General features: G+C 48.8%; 1 protein-coding gene across 1 annotated transcript in view; it reads left to right on the top strand.

The window, feature by feature from the left end:
- The window catches only part of dnah1 (dynein, axonemal, heavy chain 1), a 971783-nt gene that overhangs the window by 536872 nt on the left and 412464 nt on the right, over nt 1–22447 (top strand). Inside the window, exon 55 of the mRNA XM_085999976.1 lies at nt 4609–4800. Within this exon, the coding sequence (XP_085856102.1) occupies nt 4609–4800 (192 nt within the window). The remainder of the gene's footprint in view (nt 1–4608; nt 4801–22447) is intronic.

Genomic DNA, 22447 nt, shown 5'->3' on the forward strand with positions numbered 1-22447 from the left:
GACCAAAAGGGCCTGGCTGGAAATAGCAGAGGAGGTCAGCAGCAGGGAGGTCGTGAGGAGGACCTGGATCCAGTGCAGGAAGAGATTCAATGATCTGATGAGGCCAGGAAAGGTGAGTGCAAAGCCACATTCACCTTCATCCTGTTGTGCCTGTCACCACATCCCCATCACTCTGCCTTCCCAAGCCTACTCCTGCACATCATTACTCACACCAACATACCTTCCAGGTCCACCCATCCCACTCTCTCTATGTACATACTCACTTCCCCATCTGACTAACCACCCCTCACATGCACCCTCATCCTAATGCAATCATAGCAAGTAACACCACATAAGGAGGCCATTTGGCATTGGCACCCCACTTCCTCATAGTCACCCTCTACAGATGTAACCCATCTATTCCTTACACTCATTCCATCACTCTCACTCAAATTTCTCTTCTTTCCCTCCTTGCAGGAGAAAAGAGCCCAGAACAACAGCGAGAGGGTGAGAACTGGAGGTAGCCCTCCAATCTCTGCACACCTAACAGCAGCAGAGGAGGGGGCTCTGAGATCTCGGGAGCTCAAGAGACGCTGGTGGTGGGAGACAGAGAGAAGGGGACATCCCAGCAACCTGGTGACAGAATCACATCTCATAAAGCCACATGGCATACAAAAGTCACTCATATGGTGACTGATGTCAGCAGCCAGTGAAATGTCATCATGTGCATAATAATGGCAACGTTACCCATTCTTATTATAACACTTATAATTCATCTCTTTACTCTCCCACAGGTCCATCAACTGCCCCCCCACCACTGTCCAGCCGGAGGAGGAGGATGTCTCCTCAGAGGAACTTCCAGCCTCTGAGGGTACAGCGTCAGCAGCCCCAAGCGCATCCAGCACCAGCACAGATATGCATACCTCGGTGGGTCCTTTGCGCCACAGGGTAGAGTTGTTACCTGGTGTCTCACAATTCACAAGTGAGCAAGAGCAGGTGGTGTTGACAGCGACAGCAGTGGAGACTCCTCACCAGAGGGTGCAGGACACTCCAAGCATGCAGACGCTGAGCTTTGGGGGCCATTGAGAAAGAATATGATCTTGGAGGGGCAGCAACAAATGCCTGAGGCTCTGGCATCTTTTGCAGCCGCGATGTCAGAGAATGGAGGAGATCCCTCTCCAAAATGAGCACCACCATGTCGCAAGCGATGGTGACGATGTGCTGTTCCATGGAAAGGATGGCCACCTGTATGGAGCAGCAAATGCGCGACTCACATGAGCACATGCTAGCTGTGGACAACAGATGGAAGGCGCTCATAGGCCCCCTCTCAAGGAGGGATGTAAACATGGACTTGGGCCTTCATCGCCCCACTGATGTGCAGCAAGGTGCTCTCCAGCTCCTTGCTAGCAGGGAAGTGCAGGTGGCCCATGAGAGGGATGATGGTGAGAGGGGACATGGAAGTGGGGGCTCTTCTCAAAGCTCTCTCACTTCTCCCCCATTGCCTCCCCCTTAGTCAGAGCCCCACATGCTTCCTTGGATCCCGATGGCTGAGTCTGCCCCTGCACAGTCGCAGGAGGAGCAGACTTTGGCAGGGCCATCACAGGCTCCAAAACCCAGTGGACATTTGCCAAAATTGTCTGACAAGTCACAGCAGGGAAGTGAGCAGCCTGCCTCTACCTCTGCTGAAGCCACAGGGGTTGCACCTCGTAGTAGCACTCGGAAAAGAAAAATGACACAAAAGTAGATGCACACGGGTATGCACATGGGTGTATCAAAAAGTGTTAGTGGTAAGTTTCTGTTACTTTGATTGACACACACAAATGTTTTTCTTTGTACCATTTTCGGGTCTTGTCCATTTTTGCCTCAAACCTTGGAAGGGGCTTTGTCACTTGGAGTGAATGGTGAGACATTACTGAACCACGAGCACTGAGGCTTTGCTTGAGAGGAATGGCTTGGTCATTGTAGGGATGCTTTATGGTGTTGTTGGGGTGGGGAACTTAGTACAGCATGTGGCAGCGATGTGGCTGCATTGGAGCAAATTAAGTAACTCTGAACATGATGAGGCCATTCTGTGCCTCCCAGGCAGCAATGTGCTATGTGCACATCAGGTTCCTCCTCTTCCTCCGAAGAGGCTGTGGGCTGTGCGCCTTGCTCCTTCTGCAGCTCCAATCCTCACTGCTGTGCTACGTTGTGCCGTGCGCAGCAGACGACGATGATTCTGGAGACCCAGGCTGGTGTGTACTGAAGAGCTCCTCCAGATCTGTCAAGGCATCTGAAGCGCAACTATTGCTTGCTTTATGACACGTCTGGTGGAGATGTGGCTCTCATTATAACGCTCCTTGGCCTCAGTACTTGGCATCCTCAAGGGTGTCATGAGCCACGTCTTCAGTAGATAGCCCTTGTTTCCAAGCAGCCAGCTGGTAAGTGTGTTTGGAGGTGCAAAGAGCTGAGGGAGGGTGGACTGGTGCAGCACGAAAGAGTCGTGACAGCTGCCAGGGAATCTGGCGCACACATGCTGATGTAAAAAGACTACTGAGTACTTGGTTTGAGTATAAAACAAGGCTTTAATCAACTGTTTCACAACCATGAGATTCTAGTTACATCACTAGTTCCTGGTTACAAAAACGTCCTGAACAAGCTGGGCCCACGCCCGAGTATTTATACTCATTGGACGGCGCCACCAGCTGGCCGCACAGTGTTATTTCATGAGTCATTTCTCCATGAATGATAAGATTCATGACACATGCATAATCATCTTTTTATGGTTGCAGACGAGCTGCACATTGAGGGAGTGGAAGCCTTTGTGATTCCTGGGTGATGATGGGGTGCCTTCATGGCCACCTGTGTGCAGTCGATGATGCCCTGCACCTGTGGGAAGTCAGCCAGAGCCGCAAAGCCGAGCGCCCACTCAGTAACACTGGCTTCATCAGTGGCAAAGTTGATATAATTGGCTGACTTGTGAAACATGGCATCGGTCATCTGGGTGATGCATCTGTGGGCGGCTGACTGCGAAATCCCACAAATGTCTGCTGCAGATCCCTGGAAGGAGCCCGAGGTGAAGAAGTTGAGGGCGGTGGTGACTTTGAGGCCACTGGTAAGGAGTGTCCACCAGGATCTCTGAGCAGCAGGTCTTGTTCCAGCAAGCTACAAATGTCTGCGACGACTTGGAGCGATAGCCTGAGCCTCCTGAAGCACTGCTACTCAGTCATGTTGAGGAAGCTCATCCTCTGCCTCTACACCCTAAGTTGGGGGTATCGCCTCCGGTGCGCTGCAGCCCTGTGTTGATACCCTCTCACCTGTGGAGCATCAAGTCGTTGAGGAGAAGGCTGCTGTTGTGGCCGGTGTTGTTGGTGGTGGGGCTCATCTTGGTCCAATTCTGAGGTGGTGAGAGTGGCTGCCGAGGTTTCAAAAATGACCTGCAAGCTGCAGACACCAAAATCTGTGGACAAAATGGAGTGGGCAAGAGCCTTTCCATGAGGCAAGTAATGAGGTGTAATATTGGAGTAGTTATGTGCTTTTCACAGCTGTCAGTGAATGAACTCGCCAATGGCCACTGAGCTTCCGCCTCCCCTTCACAGGCGAGGTACCCGACCTCCGTGAATCCCATGCTCCTGCAGTAAAACTCAAAAGCTGCCATTAAAATCACTCTTAAGGGTCTCTCAACAAGCGGTTAATGATTTCAATGAGGTCGCCCACCTCTACCGATCGGGTCTGTGTCACGCTACAAAGCCGCCCGAGTTAAATGTGCAAGGATGCGAGATGACGGCGGGTTCCTGACGCCCTCGCTATTTCCAGGATTTTTAGTGCTGACCCACCCCCCAAACCCGCATGCTCGGCAACTGGAAAATTCCAGCCATTGTGTCGTAAGATCTTTAAGCAGACATAACCAATCCTGTTAATCCATACAAAGCACAGTTTCCAGATGAGTTTTGTACAATGACATAAACATATCAATCAGTACAAATGCACACTTCATGCTGAGTGTTTAGCTAAGAATCAGTGATAGATTATTTAGGATACCATTAATAATGTGGAATTTTGGAGATGTATTTATTTTACTAAATATATTTAATTGTAATGTATGAAAAGTTTTGTCACTGTGCTTCAGAACAAATGGTTAATTTCTACAACCTTGCCGATGTTATTGAAGTTATTTATTGTTGAGGAATTGAATGGTACATTGTTTAGACATCATTCTTTTACCATGCAGACCTTGGATTTAAATCCAGCCCAGACTGATGGGATGAAAGTCGCCTCTGTCTGCTGGCTGAAATGAATTTGGAGAGTCTCAATTCAGTTCTTTGTGGGCATAAGTCCAGAGTATAAAACAACCCCTAATTGGCAATCTCACTCAGCGAGGCCACGGGACGGCTGGTGTGAAAATTGGAAAAATGTGTTAATAGTGCAGTCAGGCTTGAAGTTGGGGGGATGAGGTAAATTGTTGATGCAGAGTAGGGGCAGTTCTACTCTGCATCTAGCTGTGCTGTGCACGATGTTGACGCTGAAATTGAAAGCATTCCATTTCTCAACACTAACATCCTTCACCTTGATGAAAACACAAAAAAAATGGTAATGTATTTTTAAAAGATTGGGGCAGTGCAGATAATTTTACTTGTATTGTGCATACAGGTACGAGGCATGCAACGCCCTCCCCTCGGCGTGAAGTTGGTGATTGAAGCAGTTTGTATTATGAAGGGAATTAAGCCAAAGAAAGTTACAGGAGAAAAACCAGGCACTAAAATAGATGACTATTGGGAACCAGGAAAAGGACTTTTGCAGGATCCGGCCAAGTTCCTGGAGAGCTTATTCAAATATGACAAGGTATTGTTTGTGTCCTATTCTTTATGCAGTTGGTTCTGTTGCCTTTCTCTTGAGTTTGGCTTAACTCCAACCAGGAAAACAGAATGCTCTAACTGGAAATAATCCAGGAAAATGCAATGGATGCAAACTTTGAACCAAAGTGACCAAAATTAGCCCACTTTGGATTTATTCAAAATGACCCATACCCATGTGGAGATCAGCTAATTCAGCACAGCCCAGGAATCACTGCTTCCTGGCCATTACAACCCAGTGGAAGCAATAAATGCTTTTGGATGGGTATATCTCCATATTGCCCTGTGGTCTATGGGATGATTTTAGCGGTCCGGGGGCTGGGGGGAGGTGGGGGGTGAAAAGATCTTCTCAGGATTAGGATAAGATCTTTAAATTTTTGAATGCAGGACTTGTGGACTCCAAAACTGAAAAGTCTTATCATAGAATAGAATAGAATCATAGAATGGTTACAGCGTGGAAGAAGGCCATTCAGCCCGTCGAGCCCATGCCAGCTCTGCAAGAGCACTTCGGCTAGTCCTACTCCCCCGCCCTTTCCCCATAGCCCTGAAAATGTATTTCCTTCAGATACTTATCCAACTCCCTTTTGAAAGTCTTATGGATGATGGAGTTGAACCAACCTTGAGGGAAAGATAATGGAACAAACTCTAAATGTCAGAGTTACAGCACCATAATCCAATAGACAAAATGAGTGAGACTTCCCAGTACTGGGATTTCCTATTGTGTATTAAAGTCAGAAGGAGTGTTCAAAGAATACTTTTACAGGATTTAAGTAACCATTTAAGAGTAAGCTTTGGTGGGTGATAAATTTTAAGACTAATGTAATGATTTGAACCACAGGGGCATCAACGTAATCTTACTGCTCTAGTCCAACAAGTTTGCTAAATTAAAACTTCCACTTAGCAGACATATTTCCAGTTTTAAACCCATAATAATTCAGATTTAACTTAATCTTTGAAATATTCTGATTAGAATAGTTAACCTATGAAAGCAATGTCTCAGCTCATTCCTGCTACAGTGTCTCGTGCCATTCAATGGTACAAGATGGGATCAATCATTCCACGCAGCATATCTCTCAGTATCAGCTGTGCCAAGAATGAGACATTTCCTTAATGGGGCTAACAAAATGAGAAGGGTGGGTCACCTCAGGTTCCCCTTCCAGCAGCTGAGTCAAGAGAATCATTGGCAGTTTGCTCAACCACTTCTTGCCTGGGGCTTGGTGTGTGACATATTCCTGGAGATTTCAGCACATGACCTCCCACCTCCAAACACCCAGCTCGATCAAACAGCCTTTTTTCCCCATCTCCAATATTTTTATAACTAATAAACAACAGTGTTCAAAGAAAATGAAATACACACAATTTTTTTAATGCTTTTATGATTTTTCTCACGTGTTTGTTCGCAGCAGTGATCAGGAAATTAATCTTTAATTCCTGGACACTCCAGTGCAATCCGGGAGGGTTGCCACCCCAATGTGTGACACCGGGTTGCGGAAAACATTGAGAAAACTGTGAATGCAAAAAAAAATCTCAATTCTACACCAACAAGAGAGCTTTTTCCAATCCGCAGCTGCTGTTCTTATGAACCCCATCAGTTTTCTCTTCATCTCATTTAAGGCGTTTTCCTTATTCTAAGGAATAAGGGCATTTGTTTTGTTCAATGGTGCAGTCAGCCAATACAATAATCAGTCAGTATTTATAATTTAATCAAACTGTTTAAAATGAGCTGGCTGATGAAGACAGAAGACTAGAAATTACTGCTGATATTCGCAGGCAAATGCCAAACATGTTCTTATGACTTTCTTTTAGCTGCTATTTTAAAAGAGGTGTTAACCTGTTTAGTTTAAATGGGTTAACACTTGCATTAAATTAGCGGACTGAGGGATGTTGTACAAAAGCATTAAGCATTTGCCAAATAATTACAGTAGTTTCTAGGCTAGAGTCTCTTCCCTTATGCAGACCAGTGGAAGGCATTTTTCTGCCCCCTCTCCTGAACGCAGTGACTCTTGCTGACGTACAGTTCCACAAGAACCGGTACAATCAAGCTGCTGCGTTTAGATAACAAGACAACAACAACAACTTGCATTTATATAGCGCCTTTAACGTAGTAAAACGTCCCAAGGCGCTTCACAGGAGTGTGTAGGAACGTGGGTTCCTAACTAAAAGACTGAGTTCTACTCAGGCGATCAAACAAAACGAACTTTAATGAAACAAACAGGTTTTAACAAGAAACTGCAGGATAACATCGAATGTAGGTCTGCTCTCTCTGGAGGCTCCACGAGGACTGCCCCTGCAGTCCTGTGGCTGACGTCATCACGTTTTCCCGCCAGTGGAGGATCACGTGTTGAACGGCGTGACGTCATCACGTTTTAGCCGCGCTGTTAAAGTAACCACACTCTGTACAGTTAAACAGCATAAATAAAGATACAGAGTCAGACTGTAGCTAACATGTTGTTAAAGGAATTATATACAAACGATCTGAGTCCTTTGGTGGCTCCGCCACATGCGCCCCCCCAGAATTGTCTTTAACAGCAAAAGTGAGACGTCGAGGAGGCCTGACAAGTCTGTCCGAGCGACTTCGGTAACCCTGCAGAGGAAGCTGATGGACGGTGGTCGAGCTGGCGGGCGGTTGTTTTTGAGCTGGCACGGCGAGTGTGGTCGAGCTGGCGGGCGGCTGTGGTTGATCTGGCAAGGGCGGCTGCGGGCGGTCGGCCATGTTTCGGCGGTTGAGTGACGACGACTGGGCGGTCCAGGTCCAGGTGAGCTGGCTTCAACCGGTCCACCGAAATGTGATCCGGCTTTCCTCCGATGTCGACCGAAAAGGATTTGTCTCCTGATTCGATGACGCGGAAAGGACCAGTGTAAGGGGGCTTGAGCGGATCCCGGTGAGCGTCATGGTGGATAAATACGTACTCGGCATTCTTCAGCTCCACTGGCACGTGGGAGCTCTGTAGGCCGTGATTTGATGTAGGCACTGGAGCGAAGCATCTGGCCGCTTCCTGGTGGCTGACGAGTTGCTGGGAGGCGGACCATGGCCCTGTGGGAGAAGGGAGGGAATCCCCTGGGACTCGGAGCGGCTGGCCATAAACGAGTTCGGCCGAGGACGATTGCAGGTCTTCTTTGGGCGCCGTACGAAGACCCAAAAGGACCCATGGGAGTCTGTCCACCCATTCCGCAACTTGAAGACTGGCCCGTAGGGCGGCTTTAAGCGACCTGTGCAATCGCTCACAAAGGCCGTTCGCCTGTGGATGATAGGCGGTGGTGCGATGAAGTTTGGTGCCAAGCCCCTGAGCTACAGCGTTCCAGAGCTCCGAGGAAAATTGTGGCCCACAATCGGAAGAGATGCCCGCTGGTACCCCGAAACGAGCAAACCAACAGGAGAGGAAAGCTCTAGCGACGTCTGCCGAAGTGGTGGAAACCAAAGGAATTGCCTCTGGCCACCTAGTGGTGCGGTCCACCATGGTGAGGAGATGCGTATAACCATGAGAAGGCGGAAGTGGCCCCACAAGGTCCACATGCACGTGGTCGAAATGACGCTCCGGAACAGCGAACGTAGCCACTGGAGCTTTTACATGACGCTGGACCTTGGCCTTCTGGCAGACCACGCAGGTGTTGGCCCAGTCACAGACATCGAGGTGCATACCCTTCCAGACGAACTTCGCCGACATTAGCCGTTGTGAAGCCTTCATACCAGGGTGCGACAACCCGTGTATGGTGTCAAACACCTTCCGGCGCCATGCGACTGGCACGATAGGTCGGGGAACGCCCATGGAGACGTCGCAAAGGAGCGTGGTGCCTGCGGCCTGGAAACTGACGTCGGTCGCTTGGAAACTAGAGGGGACGGTTCTGTATGATTGGACCTCTGGGTCCGAGGCCTGATCTGCAGCCATGAGGGCGTAGTCAATATCCAGGTGAACCGCATGGACTGTCGCACGGGAGAGGCAATCCGCCACCAGGTTGCCTTTACCAGACACATGTTGAATGTCCGTGGTCAATTCAGAAATAAACGTCAGGTGACGCTGTTGACGAGCGGACCATGGTTCGGCGTCTTGGCCATAGCGAACGTTAGAGGCTTGTGGTTGACAAAAGCCGTGAAGGGACGTCCTTCTACTAAGAACCGGAAATGGCGAATGGCTAGAAAAAGGGCCAGTAACTCTCGATCGAAGGTGTTGTATTTTCTTTCATTTTTTCATAGTTAACGGCTGAAAAACGGCTGCGGTTGCCACGTGCCGTTCACCCACTGCTCCTGCACTGCGCCGATGGCGTAGTCTGACGCGTCTGTGGTAAGGGCGATGGTGGCACCTGGAAGTGGGTGCACCAGCATGGTTGCATTGGCCAAAGCACTCTTGGTGTTGACGAACGCGTGGTCCATCTCGGCCGTCCAGCTGATTAGATCCTTACCGGACTTGCCCTTGAGGGCCCCGTACAAAGGCTGCATTAGCTGAGCCGCCTTAGGGACAAATCGGTGATAGAAATTGACCATCCCCAGGAACTCTTGCAGGGCCTTGACGGTTGGCGGGCGCGGGAAAGAGGTAACAGCTTCCACCTTCGTCAGTAAGGGGACGGTGCCGTCTGATGTTATGCGGTGTCCCAAGAAATCGATCCGCTGCAGGCCGAACTGGCACTTGGCCGGGTTGATGATCAAACCGTGCTGGCTGAGGCGTGTAAAGAGGGTACGCAAATGGCAGATGTGCTCTTCCTTGCTAGCGCTGGCGATGAGAATGTCGTCAAGGTAGACGAAGATGAAGTTTAGGTCTCGGAGCACAGAGTCCATTAAGCACTGGAAAGCTTGTGCCGCGTTCTTCAAGCCAAACGGCATCCGCAGGAACTCAAAAAGGCCGAAAGGGGTGATGACTGCGGTTTTCGGGACATCTTGCGGGTGCACAGGAACCTGGTGATACCCTCGGACGAGGTCGACTTTAGAAAAGATAGAATTTCCCACCAAATGGGCTGAGAAATCCTGAATATGCGGGATCGGGTACCGATCAGGAGTAGTGCGTTGTTCAGGCGTCGGTAGTCACCGCACGACCGCCAGCCGCCGCCCGGTTTCGGAACAATGTGGAGAGGCGAAGACCAGGGACTATTCGACCGGCAAATAATCCCCAGCCGCTCCATCGTGTCGAACTCCACTTTCGCAGCCGTGAGCTTGCTGGGTTCGAGCCTTCTAGCCCGTGCATAAACTAGGGAGCCAGTAGTGGTGATATGATGTTCAACACCATGCTTCGTGGCCGAGGAGGAGAAGGTGGGCCTTGTCAGCTCCGGGAACTCTCCAAGGAGCCGAGTGAAGTCATCCGGAGAAGGGAACACGCAGGCGATAGAGCGCGCCACGGTGGTACCGTGGTGGCACGGAATCGAGTGGAGGGTGGCCGCATTGATCCACCGGCGGTGCCGGACATCGACGAGGAGGCCGTTGGCACACAGAAAATCCGCCCCTAGGATGGCCTGCGAGAATGTGGCCGTGACAACTTTCCAATGGAAGCGCTGACCGCCGAAACAGACTTGGACCCGCCGCTTTCGGAAAGTTCGATTGGCTGCGCCATTATCCGTCACGAGGGAAAAGCCGTGGTTCCCAGCTTGCATATCGAGATTCGACGCGGGTAGGATGCTGCACTGCGCCCCGGTGTCACAAAGGAAATGTCGAACCGATAGGGAATCGGTGATGTAAAGAAGTTTCCCCGTAGATCCGATGGCCATCACAGCCGCGGAGCGCCTGTTAGACCCGGTCCTCCTTCGCCAGGAACGCTGCAGGAGCTTTTTTTGGGGGGCGAAAAACTGCAGGGAGAGCGGCAGCGTCGTGCTTTTGCGCCAAAACGGGCGTGGTAGGAGCACCAGCCTGCTGCAAGAGGAGCTGGAGCCGCGTCTGTGGGGGATGGGCACCTCGTGGCCACGCAGCACTGCTGGATTACTGTGAAAATCTTATCTGCTTCGGCAGCAAGCTCGGCGCAGTCTGTAATCTCGGATCTGGCTAGGGCAGCCTGCACCTGCTCCGGCAGTTGGCAGAGGAATAGCTCCCGGAAGAGGAAGCATTCTGGTTCGGCATCTAAGAGCGTGAGCATTTGGCTCATGAGCTCAGATGGTTTGGAGTCCCCGAGGCCGGGCATAGCGAGGAGCCGGCGAGCGCGTTCTGACTTCGAGAGCCCGAAGACCTGTAGCAACCGTGCTTTTAACGTATCATACTTGCTGTCAGTAGGAGGACTACCGAGGAGGCTGACGATCCGCGAGGCAGTGGTGCTATCGAGGGCGGAGACCACGTAGCAATAACGGGTCTGATGATGTTCCGGATGGCGAACTGGGCTTCAGCCTGGATAAACCACGCGACTGGTTGTTGCTCCCAGAACTGTGGCAGTTTCAGAGTCACGGCGTTCGTGTCCATGCTGAAGATCTTCCGCGAAAACCGTTCACGAAAGTCAGGGTCACCAATGTAGGAACATGGGTTCCTAACTAAAAGACTGAGTTCTACTCAGGCGAGCAAACAAAACGAACTTTAATGAAACAAACAGGTTTTAACAAGAAACTGCAGGATAACATCGAATGTAGGTCTGCTCTCTCTGGAGGCTCCACGAGGACTGCCCCTGCAGTCCCGTGGCTGACGTCATGATGTCATCACGTTTTCCCGCCTGTGGGGGATCACGTGATGAATGGCGTGACGTCATCACGTTTTAGCCGCGTTGTTAAAGTAACCGCACTCTGTACAGTTAAACAGCATAAATAAAGATACAGAGTCAGGCTGTAGCTAACATGTTGTTAAAGGAATTATATACAAACGATCTGAGTCCTTTGGTGGCTTCGCCACAAGCGTATCAAACAAAATTTGACACCGAACCACATACGGAGATATTGGCCTCGATTTTCATTGGGCCGTGAGGCGGGCTTTTAGGGTGTGGGGGGTTAAAATCGCAAAACCTGGGGGTCACGACCCCCCCGCCTGGTTCCCGCCTCCACGCCATTTTAACCTAGGTGTGTCTGATTGACCCGAATCAGTCCTGCCTGCAACAGGCGGGACTGGTCTTTTGGGCACTTAAACAGCACTGATTGGCCTTTATAATCCCATTTTAACAGGCCCTTGCCTGTTTAACCCTTTTCCCACGTAAAACACGCCTGGTGGGGAATCACGCTTGTGAAACCTGGTGTGAACGCTATTGGCTAGCTGACCAGCAGCTGCAGGCCCAACATTAAAGAGGATATTTGATCAGTCATCATTTGCAGGTGGCAGGACTTTGTTGTCTCAGGTCTGGGGGAACTTTTAGAAGGCATAACCACAGCTGTGGAAGTTTGGAGCCTCACACACTTCTCCAGTGTGACCTCCTGCGAGACCCCTCTCGCCACTCTCACTCAGCGCTTCCTCAACTGAGGCACCTACCAGAAGCATGGGAGGCCTTTTTTTCCTTCCCCTCTTGGCATTAGAGGACCTCCAGCCCCATTCGCAAAATGACACATGCCACAACTGCAGAAGTTGCCATCAGAATTTTTATGAAAAACACACAACTGATAGCATTTCCACAAAATACACAGCATTTCACCCAAGTGACTACCCTTGTGACTATTAGTGCTTTATTTTCCTCTTACGCGTGCTCCTACGTAGTGGTTCCCCTTTGGCTTCAGCAGATGTGGAGGCCCCTTGCTCACTTTCCTGCTGCTCCTGTCTCGACGCCTTTGGCGGGTGACCTCTGGGGTGGCGAGCCTGTGAGGGCTCGCCAGCAGTCTGCTGCTCCTGCGGCTGTGCAGGGGTTGAGACCTCTATCTCCGTTGGGTGTGTACTCCGGCGGGGCTCTGACCGAGGGCTCTGCAGTGGCATGGAAGTGTGAGTGCTTGGAGAGGAGCCCCCACTCCCTTGAGGTCTGCCACCAACCTCCCTCTCATGGGTCAGGTCCTCCTCAGTGCCTGCAAGTGGCTTGAGAACAGCTTGCTGCACATCAGGGGGGCCATGGGGACCCATATCTGCAATGGCAGTCCTACTGAGAAGGACTTCCATGAAGGTCTGGTTTCTCTGTTCAATAGATGCCCATCGCTCCTCAAGAGATGTCATTCCACTCTGATCACTCACCATGTTTTCCATACCCTGGCCACTAACCTCCTCCATGGCCGTAGCCCTCCTCTCCTCTACCGTAGCCAGCCTTACCACGGAGGCAGCAATCATTTCCACGGAGGTAGCCATCCTTTCCGCGTTGATGCGTTCATGCGCTAATGACTCCACAAAGGCTCTGCTCATGTTCGCAATGGACTCCTCCATTCGCTCCACACTCGCAGCGACCCTAGAGACAAAACCTACCAAAGACTCCTGCATCTGTGCCTGGAGTTCCATCACCTCTGATCTTACGGATGGACCCAGAGGCAGTGGGTCGACATACAGCTGAGCCGAGCTGGCAGAGTCCTGCGCCCTCCGACGAGGACTCTCCACTGCTGTCCCTGTCTCCACAATCTGCTGATGCTCACTTGTGAGCTGTGATACACCAGATGACAACTCTAATCTATGTCCCGAAGGTCCCACCGAGGTGTGAGTGTCTGCGTTGGTGCTGGGTGCGCTTATTTCTGATGACGCTGCGCCCTCAGAGGTTGCAGATTCCCCTGAGGAGTCCGGCTGCTCAGGCTCTTCCTCCTGCACAGTGGGGACGGGGGCTCTCGATGGTCCTGTGGGGGAGTCAAGGAAAAAGTTAGAGATGTGATGCCAAGGTTACATGCACATTGCATTTTGCAGGTGATCATAAGTCCATATGATGTAGCTTCAGAATCATTATCAGCGACTCATGCAATGCCAATGAGAGAGATGGAAAACTATTCTGTCACCAGCTTGTGGGGATGCTCCTGCCTGTCCTTCCCCAATGTCCACATCTCGGTCAGCCCGGGCAATGTCCAGGACGCCTTCCTCCCAGGGAGGGGGTGAGCGGGGCTAATGAGGGCGGCCCTCCTCCTGCCCTGGCTCGCTCTCTCCTGTTGTGAGCTCTCTTTTCCTGCAATGAGGGAGACAAGTGGAGGTTGAGTGAGAATGAAGGAGTGAGTGCAGAGATTGCATAGCATAGATACTTAGAAGGAGACAAAGATGGAGTGAGGTTGCAATACCAAGGGCCCTCCCTGTGTGTTGTCAGTTGTGTTCAAAGCATCAGAGTGAGAGGGAGTGTGAGGGCTGCATGGTGGCATAGTTCTGTGAATGTGAGCATCGAGAGAGAGGGAATGGGTGCATGGATGTGAGTGTCTAGTGGGATGTGCAGGAAGAGATTGTTAAAGCTGAGTGCTGGTGAGGAAAGGCAATGGAGATCAGATTGAGGGTGATGGAAACATCATACAGTACTTACTTTTCCAGTGTGAAGAAGGTCGTGGAATCTTTTCCTGCACTGCAACCACATTCTTCGTGTGAGCCCCAAGCAGTTGACTTGGCCTGCCACCTCTAGCCACACAGCCTTGGTCTGGCTGGGAGGCCTCTTCCTCCCTGAAGAAGGGAAGAGGACCTCCCTGTGGGCCCTAGCACCATCCACTAATGCCTGTAGTGAAGCCTCATCAAACTTGGGTGCAGATCTGGCCCTCCCGCTGGCCGTTCCTCCTGCAGGCTTCTGTGCCATCTTAATGTTGAAGGTTGGAAGCCTGCAGAGGAAGCAAGGCTTGCTGTGAACCTTAAGAGCAGCAGCAATGATGACTTCATATTCTGCGACTTTCTGACTGGAAATACTCAATTGCCAAGGCTTCCCACATGCTGGAAATCAATTGGCCAATTTGTATCAATCTCACAGACCCATTTACAATCGTGTCAGAATCACTAAATTCGGGGAAATCGCCAATTCCCCGCACCTGAACTAAAATCGACCCCATTAGGTGGGAAGCTTGGTCAAAGAGGTAGGTTTTAAGGAGCGTCTTAAAGGAGGAAAGAGAGGCAGAGAGGTTTAGGGAGTGAATTCCAGAGTTTAGGGCCTTGGCAGCTTAAGGCACGGCCACCAATAGTTGAGTGATTAAAATCAGGGATGCTCAAGAGGCCAGAATTAGAGGAGCGCGGATATCTCAGAGGATTGTGGGGCTGGAAGAGATTACAGAGATAGGGTGGGACGATTTGAAAACAAGGATGAGAATCTTAAAATCGAGGCATTGCTTAACCAGGAGCCAATGTAGGTCAGTGAGCATAGGGGTGATGTGTGAACGGGACTTGGTGCAAGTTGGACACAGCCAGCAGAGTTTTGGATGACCTCAATGTAGTGATCAATAGCATGTCATTCTATAGTGGACACTAGGTGGAGCTGTGTAGAGCTGTATATAGCTGTATGTTTAAGACTACATTACCCAGGAGGCACTAGGCTACCCAGAAGGCAACAGTCAAGATGGCAGCCTGCACACGGGAGCACACATGGAAGCCTCTACAGATACTGTACCTAGAGAACGGGTACTGAATAAATAACTAGCTAGAAGCTAGCTGTGTTCATAATAAGAATGTCTAGTTATTAATGAACATAACATGGTACCAGGGTGGTGAAGATCTGCTGAAAATTGTGAAAAGCGACATGGAGAATTTGAAGCCACCAGGAGGTTTGAATCTCGAGGGAAATGTCGACTACAATTGGCGGATTTTTAAACAACAATTCGAATTCTACATTGCAGCCATCGGATTCGGTACGAAGCCAGACCCAAGGAAGATAGCGTTGCTGCTTACGGTTGCAGGCCCGCAGGCGATAGAGGTATTTAATACATTTGTATTTAGTCCAGCGGAGAACAGAGAAAAATTAGAAGATGTGCTAAAAAAATGTGATGCACATTGCTCTCCCAAAAAGAATGAGACGTATGAAAGATACATCTTCCGTTCTCGGACACAGCAACAAAATGAGACTTTTGTTAGCTTTATAACTGATCTGAAACTGAAAGCACAGACATGTAATTTCTCTGAGCTCAAAGCATCCATGATTCGTGACCAGGTTGTGTTTGGTATTCATGATAAAAAAGTCAGGGAACGTCTGTTGAGAGAAACCGAACTAAATTTGGAAAATGCAGTGAAAATATGCAAAGCCAGCGAGCGAGCTCGAAATCACGCTTCAGTGAAATCAATAATGATGCGAATGTAATGAGTGATAATGCTGCTGTCGGTGCTGTGTCCTACAAGGGGAAGAAACGTGGGCAGAACAGAAATGAAAAGCAATCGGAGGATGAAATTTTTAATTGTAAACGCTGTGGTTACAAACACCAGTTAAGACAATGCCCAGCGTTTGGAAAAATGTGCACAAAGTGTAATGGAAAGAATCACTTTGCCAAACAATGCTTTTCAAAAGTAAAAACGACGAAAGGACAACGAGTTAATGTGATTGAGGACACTGATGTAAGTGAGACATTTTTTGTAGGAATGGTGTCATGTGACGATATCAAAAAAGATACAGAAAATGTGCAGCCCTCAGAAATACACAATGCTGAACATAAAGTTAATGCAGTAAAAGAGGACAAATGGATGATCCCACTGCAGATAAATGGAGCATTAGTTACATTGAAACTGGACACTGGGGCAAAAGCAAACTTAATCAGTATGAGTGACATTAACAATATGAAAGAAAATCCCAAAATACAGAAAAGGTCAGTACTACTGAAGGACTATAATGGACAGAAAATAGATAGCTTAGGTGTATGCAGACTTAAAGTGAAAGTCAAAGACAAAGTGCATCATCTCATGTTTTCTGCTGTGGCTGAAAGGCTTGATTCACTATTGGGTGACAAAGCTTGTGAGGACTTAGAACTGGTCAAAAGAGTCTACCGTATAAACCGTGCCATAAGCAGACCAGATGACTCGATGGATTCTGTAGTGAATAATTTCCAGGATGTGTTCAAAGGATTTGGAGTTCTACCATTCACTTACAAGATCCAGCTAAAGCAGGATGCTCAGCCAGTGGTACATGCTCCACGAAGAGTTCCAGCACCCCTGCGTGACCGACTCAAGAATGAACTGGACAGAATGACCACACTAGGAGTCATCAGGAAAGTCGAAGAGCCAACAGACTGGGTTAACTCCATGGTATGTGTAAAGAAAAAGAACAATGATCTAAGAGTATGCATGGATCCAAAGGACTTAAATGCAAACATAAAACGTGAACACTACCAGATTCCCAAGCGAGAAGAAATCACCGGTGAAATGTCAGGTGCCAGATACTTTACAAAGCTCGATGCCTTACAAGGATTTTGGCAACTAAAACTGGATGAAGAGAGCACCAAATACTGTACCTTTAACACACCATTTGGCAGGTATTGTTTCCTCAGAATGCCTTTCGGGATAATATCTGCATCTGAAATCTTTCATAGAGCGATGGAACACATAATTGAAGGTCTGGAAGGAGTTCGGGTCTATGTTGATGACATCATCATCTGGGGCTCCACACTGAAAGAACACAATGAGAGACTGACTAAAGTGCTACAGAGCATACACCGGAATGGACTGAAGCTCAACAAAGCCAAGTGTCAGTTTGGCATCCAGGAAGTCACTTTCCTAGGAGATAATCTATCTGGTAAAGGAATAGAGCCAGATATGGAAAAAGTAAATGCCATACTCAAAATGCACCGACCCACTGACAAAAAAGGAGTGCTACACATCATGGGGATGATAAACTTCATTGGAAAGTTCATTCCTAGCTTGTCAGCCAAGACAGCCTGTCTGCGAGACCTGCTACATAAAACAAATGAGTTCGCATGGACAGAAAGACATGAACAAGAGTGGATAAACCTCAAAACAGTGCTGACAACCACACCTGTACTCACCTTCTTTGACCCAACCAAAAGAATCAAAGTGTCAACGGATGCATCAAAAGATGGCCTAGGTGCGGTCTTGCTACAAGCAGATGGTGAAGATTGGAAGCCTGTTGCCTATGCCTCCAGGTCTATGACTGATACTGAGTGTCGATACGCCCAGATTGAAAAGGAATGTCTAGGCTTGGTAGTTGGACTAGAAAAGTTTCATGGCTATTTATATGGACTTCCCACCTTCACAGTTGAGACAGACCACAGCCCTCTGGTTGCCATCATAAAAAAAAAACCTGAATGAGATGTCTCCAAGGATTCAACGACTCATGATGAAGCTGCAAAGATATGACTTTGAACTGATCTACACACCAGGCAAATACATAGTGTTAGCAGATGCACTATCCCGAGCACCCACAATGAGTCATGTGAGCTCTACTGAAGAAGACGTGGATGTTCATGTGAGTATGGTCACTGCTGCGCTGCCCGTGTCAGACACAAAATCAAAGCAAATAGCAGAAGAAACAGTAAAAGATACAGTATTACAAACAGTAATAGAGAACATTCATCATGGTTGGCCAAAAGGTTCCTGTCCAAAATATTTTCACATAAGGTCAGAATTGAGTGTCGCAAGTGGACTATTACTAAAACAGAACAGAATAGTCATTCCACAGGCTCTACGTCAAGACATGCTCAAAAGGATTCATGAGGGACACCTCGGAATTGAAAAATGCAAAAGGAGAGCAAGAGACACTGTTTATTGGCCTGGCATAAATAAGGACATTGAGAACATGATAGGCAAATGTGAGACATGTCAGAAACACCAAAACAAACAAGCAAAGGAACCAATGATAGTAGCTGACATACCAACAGCAGCATGGCAAAAGGTTGGTATGGACCTTTTTCATTTAAATGGTAAAGACTATCTAATAGTGATTGACTACTATTCTAACTATCCTGAGATGGCGCTGCTCTCAAGCACCACAGCAAGCAGTGTCATAATGCATGTGAAATCCATCTTCGCCAGACATGGAATTCCCAGGATTGCTGTTAGCGACAATGGTCCGTGCTTCAACTGTAAGGAGTGGCAACAGTTTGCAGCACATTATGACTTTCAGCACATCACATCCAGTCCTTTGTATGCTCAGTCAAATGGTAAGGCAGAGAAAGGCGTTCAAGTTCACAAGCAGCTACTGAAGAAAGCGACAGAAAGCAAGTCTGATCCTTATCTCGCCCTGCTGAGCTACCGAGCCTCACCTTTAGACTGTGGTTCTTCACCTGCTGAACTACTAATGGGTCGCAAGTTGCGCACCACGCTACCCTGCTGTGCAAAAGAACAGCAAAGTGAGGAACTGAGACAGAGACTTCAACTGTTAAAGCTGAAACAGAAATCATACTATGACAAGTCATCCAAAACTCTAAAACCATTGACAAGGGATGATGTTGTCAGGATTGAGGATCCAGATGCATGGAACAGGAAAGCTACAGTTCTTGAGGAAGTAGGACCAAGGTCATACACTGTTAGAACTGAGGAAGGACAGATTCTCAGGAGGAACCGCCGTTCCCTCCTAAAAACACAAGAGACTATTCAAGACCAGATTGATGACAATGCCGCAACTGCATCTTGTCATTCACCGCCAGAACAATCTCATGAAGACACATCAGACTTACCCGTGTTGAGAAGATCCACACGTGAAGTAAAAGAGCCTGATAGACTTAATCTTTGAGTACAATGTAAAGCTTTGAAAATGTGTTGACTGTTTTGAAAATGTTTATGTTTATAGAGCGCTAACAAAAGTGTTACTGATATTATCTTTATTGTTTTCTTGAAAGTTGATTGATATTGATTTTGTTAAACCTCAAAGGAAGGGGGATGTAGTGATCAATAGCATGTCATTCTATAGTGGACACTAGGTGGAGCTGTGTAGCGCTGTATATAGCTGTATGTTTAAGACTACATTACCCAGGAGGCACTAGGCTACCCAGAAGGCAACAGTCAAGATGGCAGCCTGCACACAGGAGCACACATGGAAGCCTCTACAGATACTGTACCTAGAGAACGTGTACTGAATAAATAACTAGCTAGAAGCTAGCTGTGTTCATAATAAGAATGTCTAGTTATTAATGAACATAACACTCAAGTTTACGGAGGGTAGAACATGGGAGGCCGGCCAGGAGTGCGTTGCTATAGTCAAGTCTAGAGGTAGCAAAGGCATGGATGAGGGTTTCAACAGCAGATGAGTTGAGGCAGGGGCGGAGTTGGGCAATGTAATGGAGGTGGCACTAGGCTCGGATATGTGGTTGGAAGCTAATTTCGAGGTCAAATATGACACCAAGGTTGTGAATAGTCTGGTTCAGCCTCAGACAGTTGCTGGGGAGAGGGATGGAGTCGGTGAATAGGGAACGGAGTTTGTGGTGGGAAACGAAGACAATGGCTTTGGTCTTCCCAATATTAAGTTGGAGGAAATTTCTGCTTCTCCAGTACTGGATGTCGGTCAAGCAGTCTGACAATTTAGAGACAGTGGAGGGGTCAAGAGAATTGGTGGTGAGGTAAAGCTGAGTGTCGTCAGCATACATGTGGAAAATGACGCTGTGTTTTCGGATGGTGTCACCAAGAGGCAGCATGTGGATCAGAAATAGGAGGGGGCCAAGGATAGATCCTTGGGGGACACCAGAGGTAATGGTGCAGGAGCGGGAAGAGAAGCCATTGCAGGTGATTCCCTGTCTACGATTAGATAGCTAAGAATGGAACCAGGCGAGTGCTGTCCCACCCAGCTGGACGACAGTGGAGAGGCATTGGAGGAGAATGAAGAAGTCGGCCATGTCAAAGGCTACAGACAGGTCGAGAAGGATGAGGAGAGATAGTTTACCTTTGTCACATTCACAAAGGATGTCATTTGTGACTTTGATAAGTGTACTGTGGCAGGGACGGAAACCTGATTGGAGGGATTCAAACATGGAGTTCCGGGAAAGATGGGCACGGATTTGGGAGGCAACAACACATTCAAGGACTTTGGAGAGGAAAGGGAGGTTGGAGGTGGCGCGGTAGTTTGGAAGGACAGAGGGGTCAAGGGTTGATTTTTTGAGGAGAGGTGTGATGACGACAGATTTGAAGGAGAGGGGGACAGTACTTGAGGAGAGAGAACGGTTAACAATATCAGTTAACATGGGAGCCAGGAAAGGAAGTTGGGTGGTCAGCAATTTAGTGGGAATAGGGTTGAGGGAGCAGGAAGTGGGTCTCATGAACAAGATGTGCTCAGAGAAGGAATGAGAGGAAATTGGAGAGAAACTGGAGAAAGATACGAGTTCAGAGCTAGAGCAGGGAGAACATTAGAGGAAGTTTGACCTGGTGGGCTAGGGGAAGGAAGGGACGTAGCAGAGGTAGCTAATCGGATGGTCTCAATCTTAGTGACAAAGAAGTCCATGAGCTCCTCGGCACTTGTTGGAGGTGAGGGTGGAGGGGAGAACGGTTTAAGTATCGAAAAGAAGCCGGGGTTATCTTTGCATTTCAGAATGATTCTGGTGTAGTGAGCAGTTTTGGCAGATGAAAGCAGGACCCAATAGTGCTTTGTGTGGTCCAGCCAGATCTGGCGGTGAATGGCTAAACCAGTTGTTCAACATATCTGTTGAAGTCTGCGTCCCTTGGACTTAAGGGCATGGAGATGAGGGCCGTACCAGGGGGAACTGTAGGGGGTTTGTGTGTGGCGTGTGCCGTGCCCAGTCAGCTTCACCTCTGACTGTCCCTTGAGCGGTTCGAATCGCTCCCACACCCCTGGGTTCTAGCACCGGACTTAGGTACAGGCAGTGATACAGAAAATCGAGTAGACAAGTGGTTTGGTATAAGAAAACCAAGATTTTATTAAAAGCAGAATACAACAATCTTATGAAAAATTACTGGTATGAAATACAGGCAAAAACAATAATTATACTTATATGGGAATGAGGAACACACGGCACATCGAGGGAAAACAGCTACATTAACAATCCCCTTATCCTTATCCCACCCCCTATACCTAACTAGATTAAGCTATGAGGGGCCAGGAATTCATGCTCACCAATCCAAAACCTGTTGCTCTAACGGTTGTGAGTTTTGAGGTTTGGTCTTGCTGTCCTTTGGGGTACCCCGTCGCCACGTGGTCTCAGGGCGCGGCGCTGAAATTGTTGCTGCAAAGCACCCTCCTTTCCTCAGCTACCGTTGTCGTCTCGTCGTGATGGGTTTTCTTCTTCTTCTCCCTCGGGCGGCCGTCGGCGGTAATGTTGCGGTTGGGGGGTCGGTTGGCGGTTTTCACCGCATGGTTGATTTTACTACCCAAGCTTCGAACGCCGGTTTATTCGTCGCGAGCGTGGACACCCGCGTCTAACACCAGCTTATTCACGGGCCTAGAAATTCAGTTGCGTTCGCCAGCCGTTAGCGCCATAAGAGGAGTAGATCTCGAGCGCTAGGCACTTAGCGGCCGGGCGCAGAACGATCTGCGCCTACGCCCAACTTCAGTAGACATTTAGCGCCGGCGCAAAGTGTTTGCGCGCGCTCAGCTGCGCGCGCAACTTATGACGTCATTTCGTCGTGCAACACCGTTTGTGCGCCCCAAACCGGAACTTCAGTGGCGCCCGCCCAATGTGGGCGTGGCGCTGTTAAGAACTGTGAAGTGGAACGCAGCAGAGGCCCTGCGGGCCTCGGGGAGCGCTAATTAAAGGGCACTTAGACTGAACTATAAAGGCCAGCCATTTTGCTGCAATGACTTTAGTGCAACGGATTTCTGGACAGAGACCAAGGAAGAGACCTTACTGATTTGGGCCAACATAGGAGAGGTATTTTTGGCTTCTGGCCAGAGCTTGGAAATTTGACTCATTGTGATTTCACTGTTTGCAAGTATATTATGGGGGCTGCATGGGGTTCCAACCCTCAGTTCCAGCATTATGTGCGAAGGGCTCGCAGACGCTGTGTGAGAGGG

This window comes from Somniosus microcephalus, chromosome 11, assembly GCF_052327205.1.
Source record: "Somniosus microcephalus isolate GS21.2 chromosome 11, FLI_Smic_1.0, whole genome shotgun sequence".
NCBI lineage: Eukaryota > Metazoa > Chordata > Chondrichthyes > Squaliformes > Somniosidae > Somniosus > Somniosus microcephalus.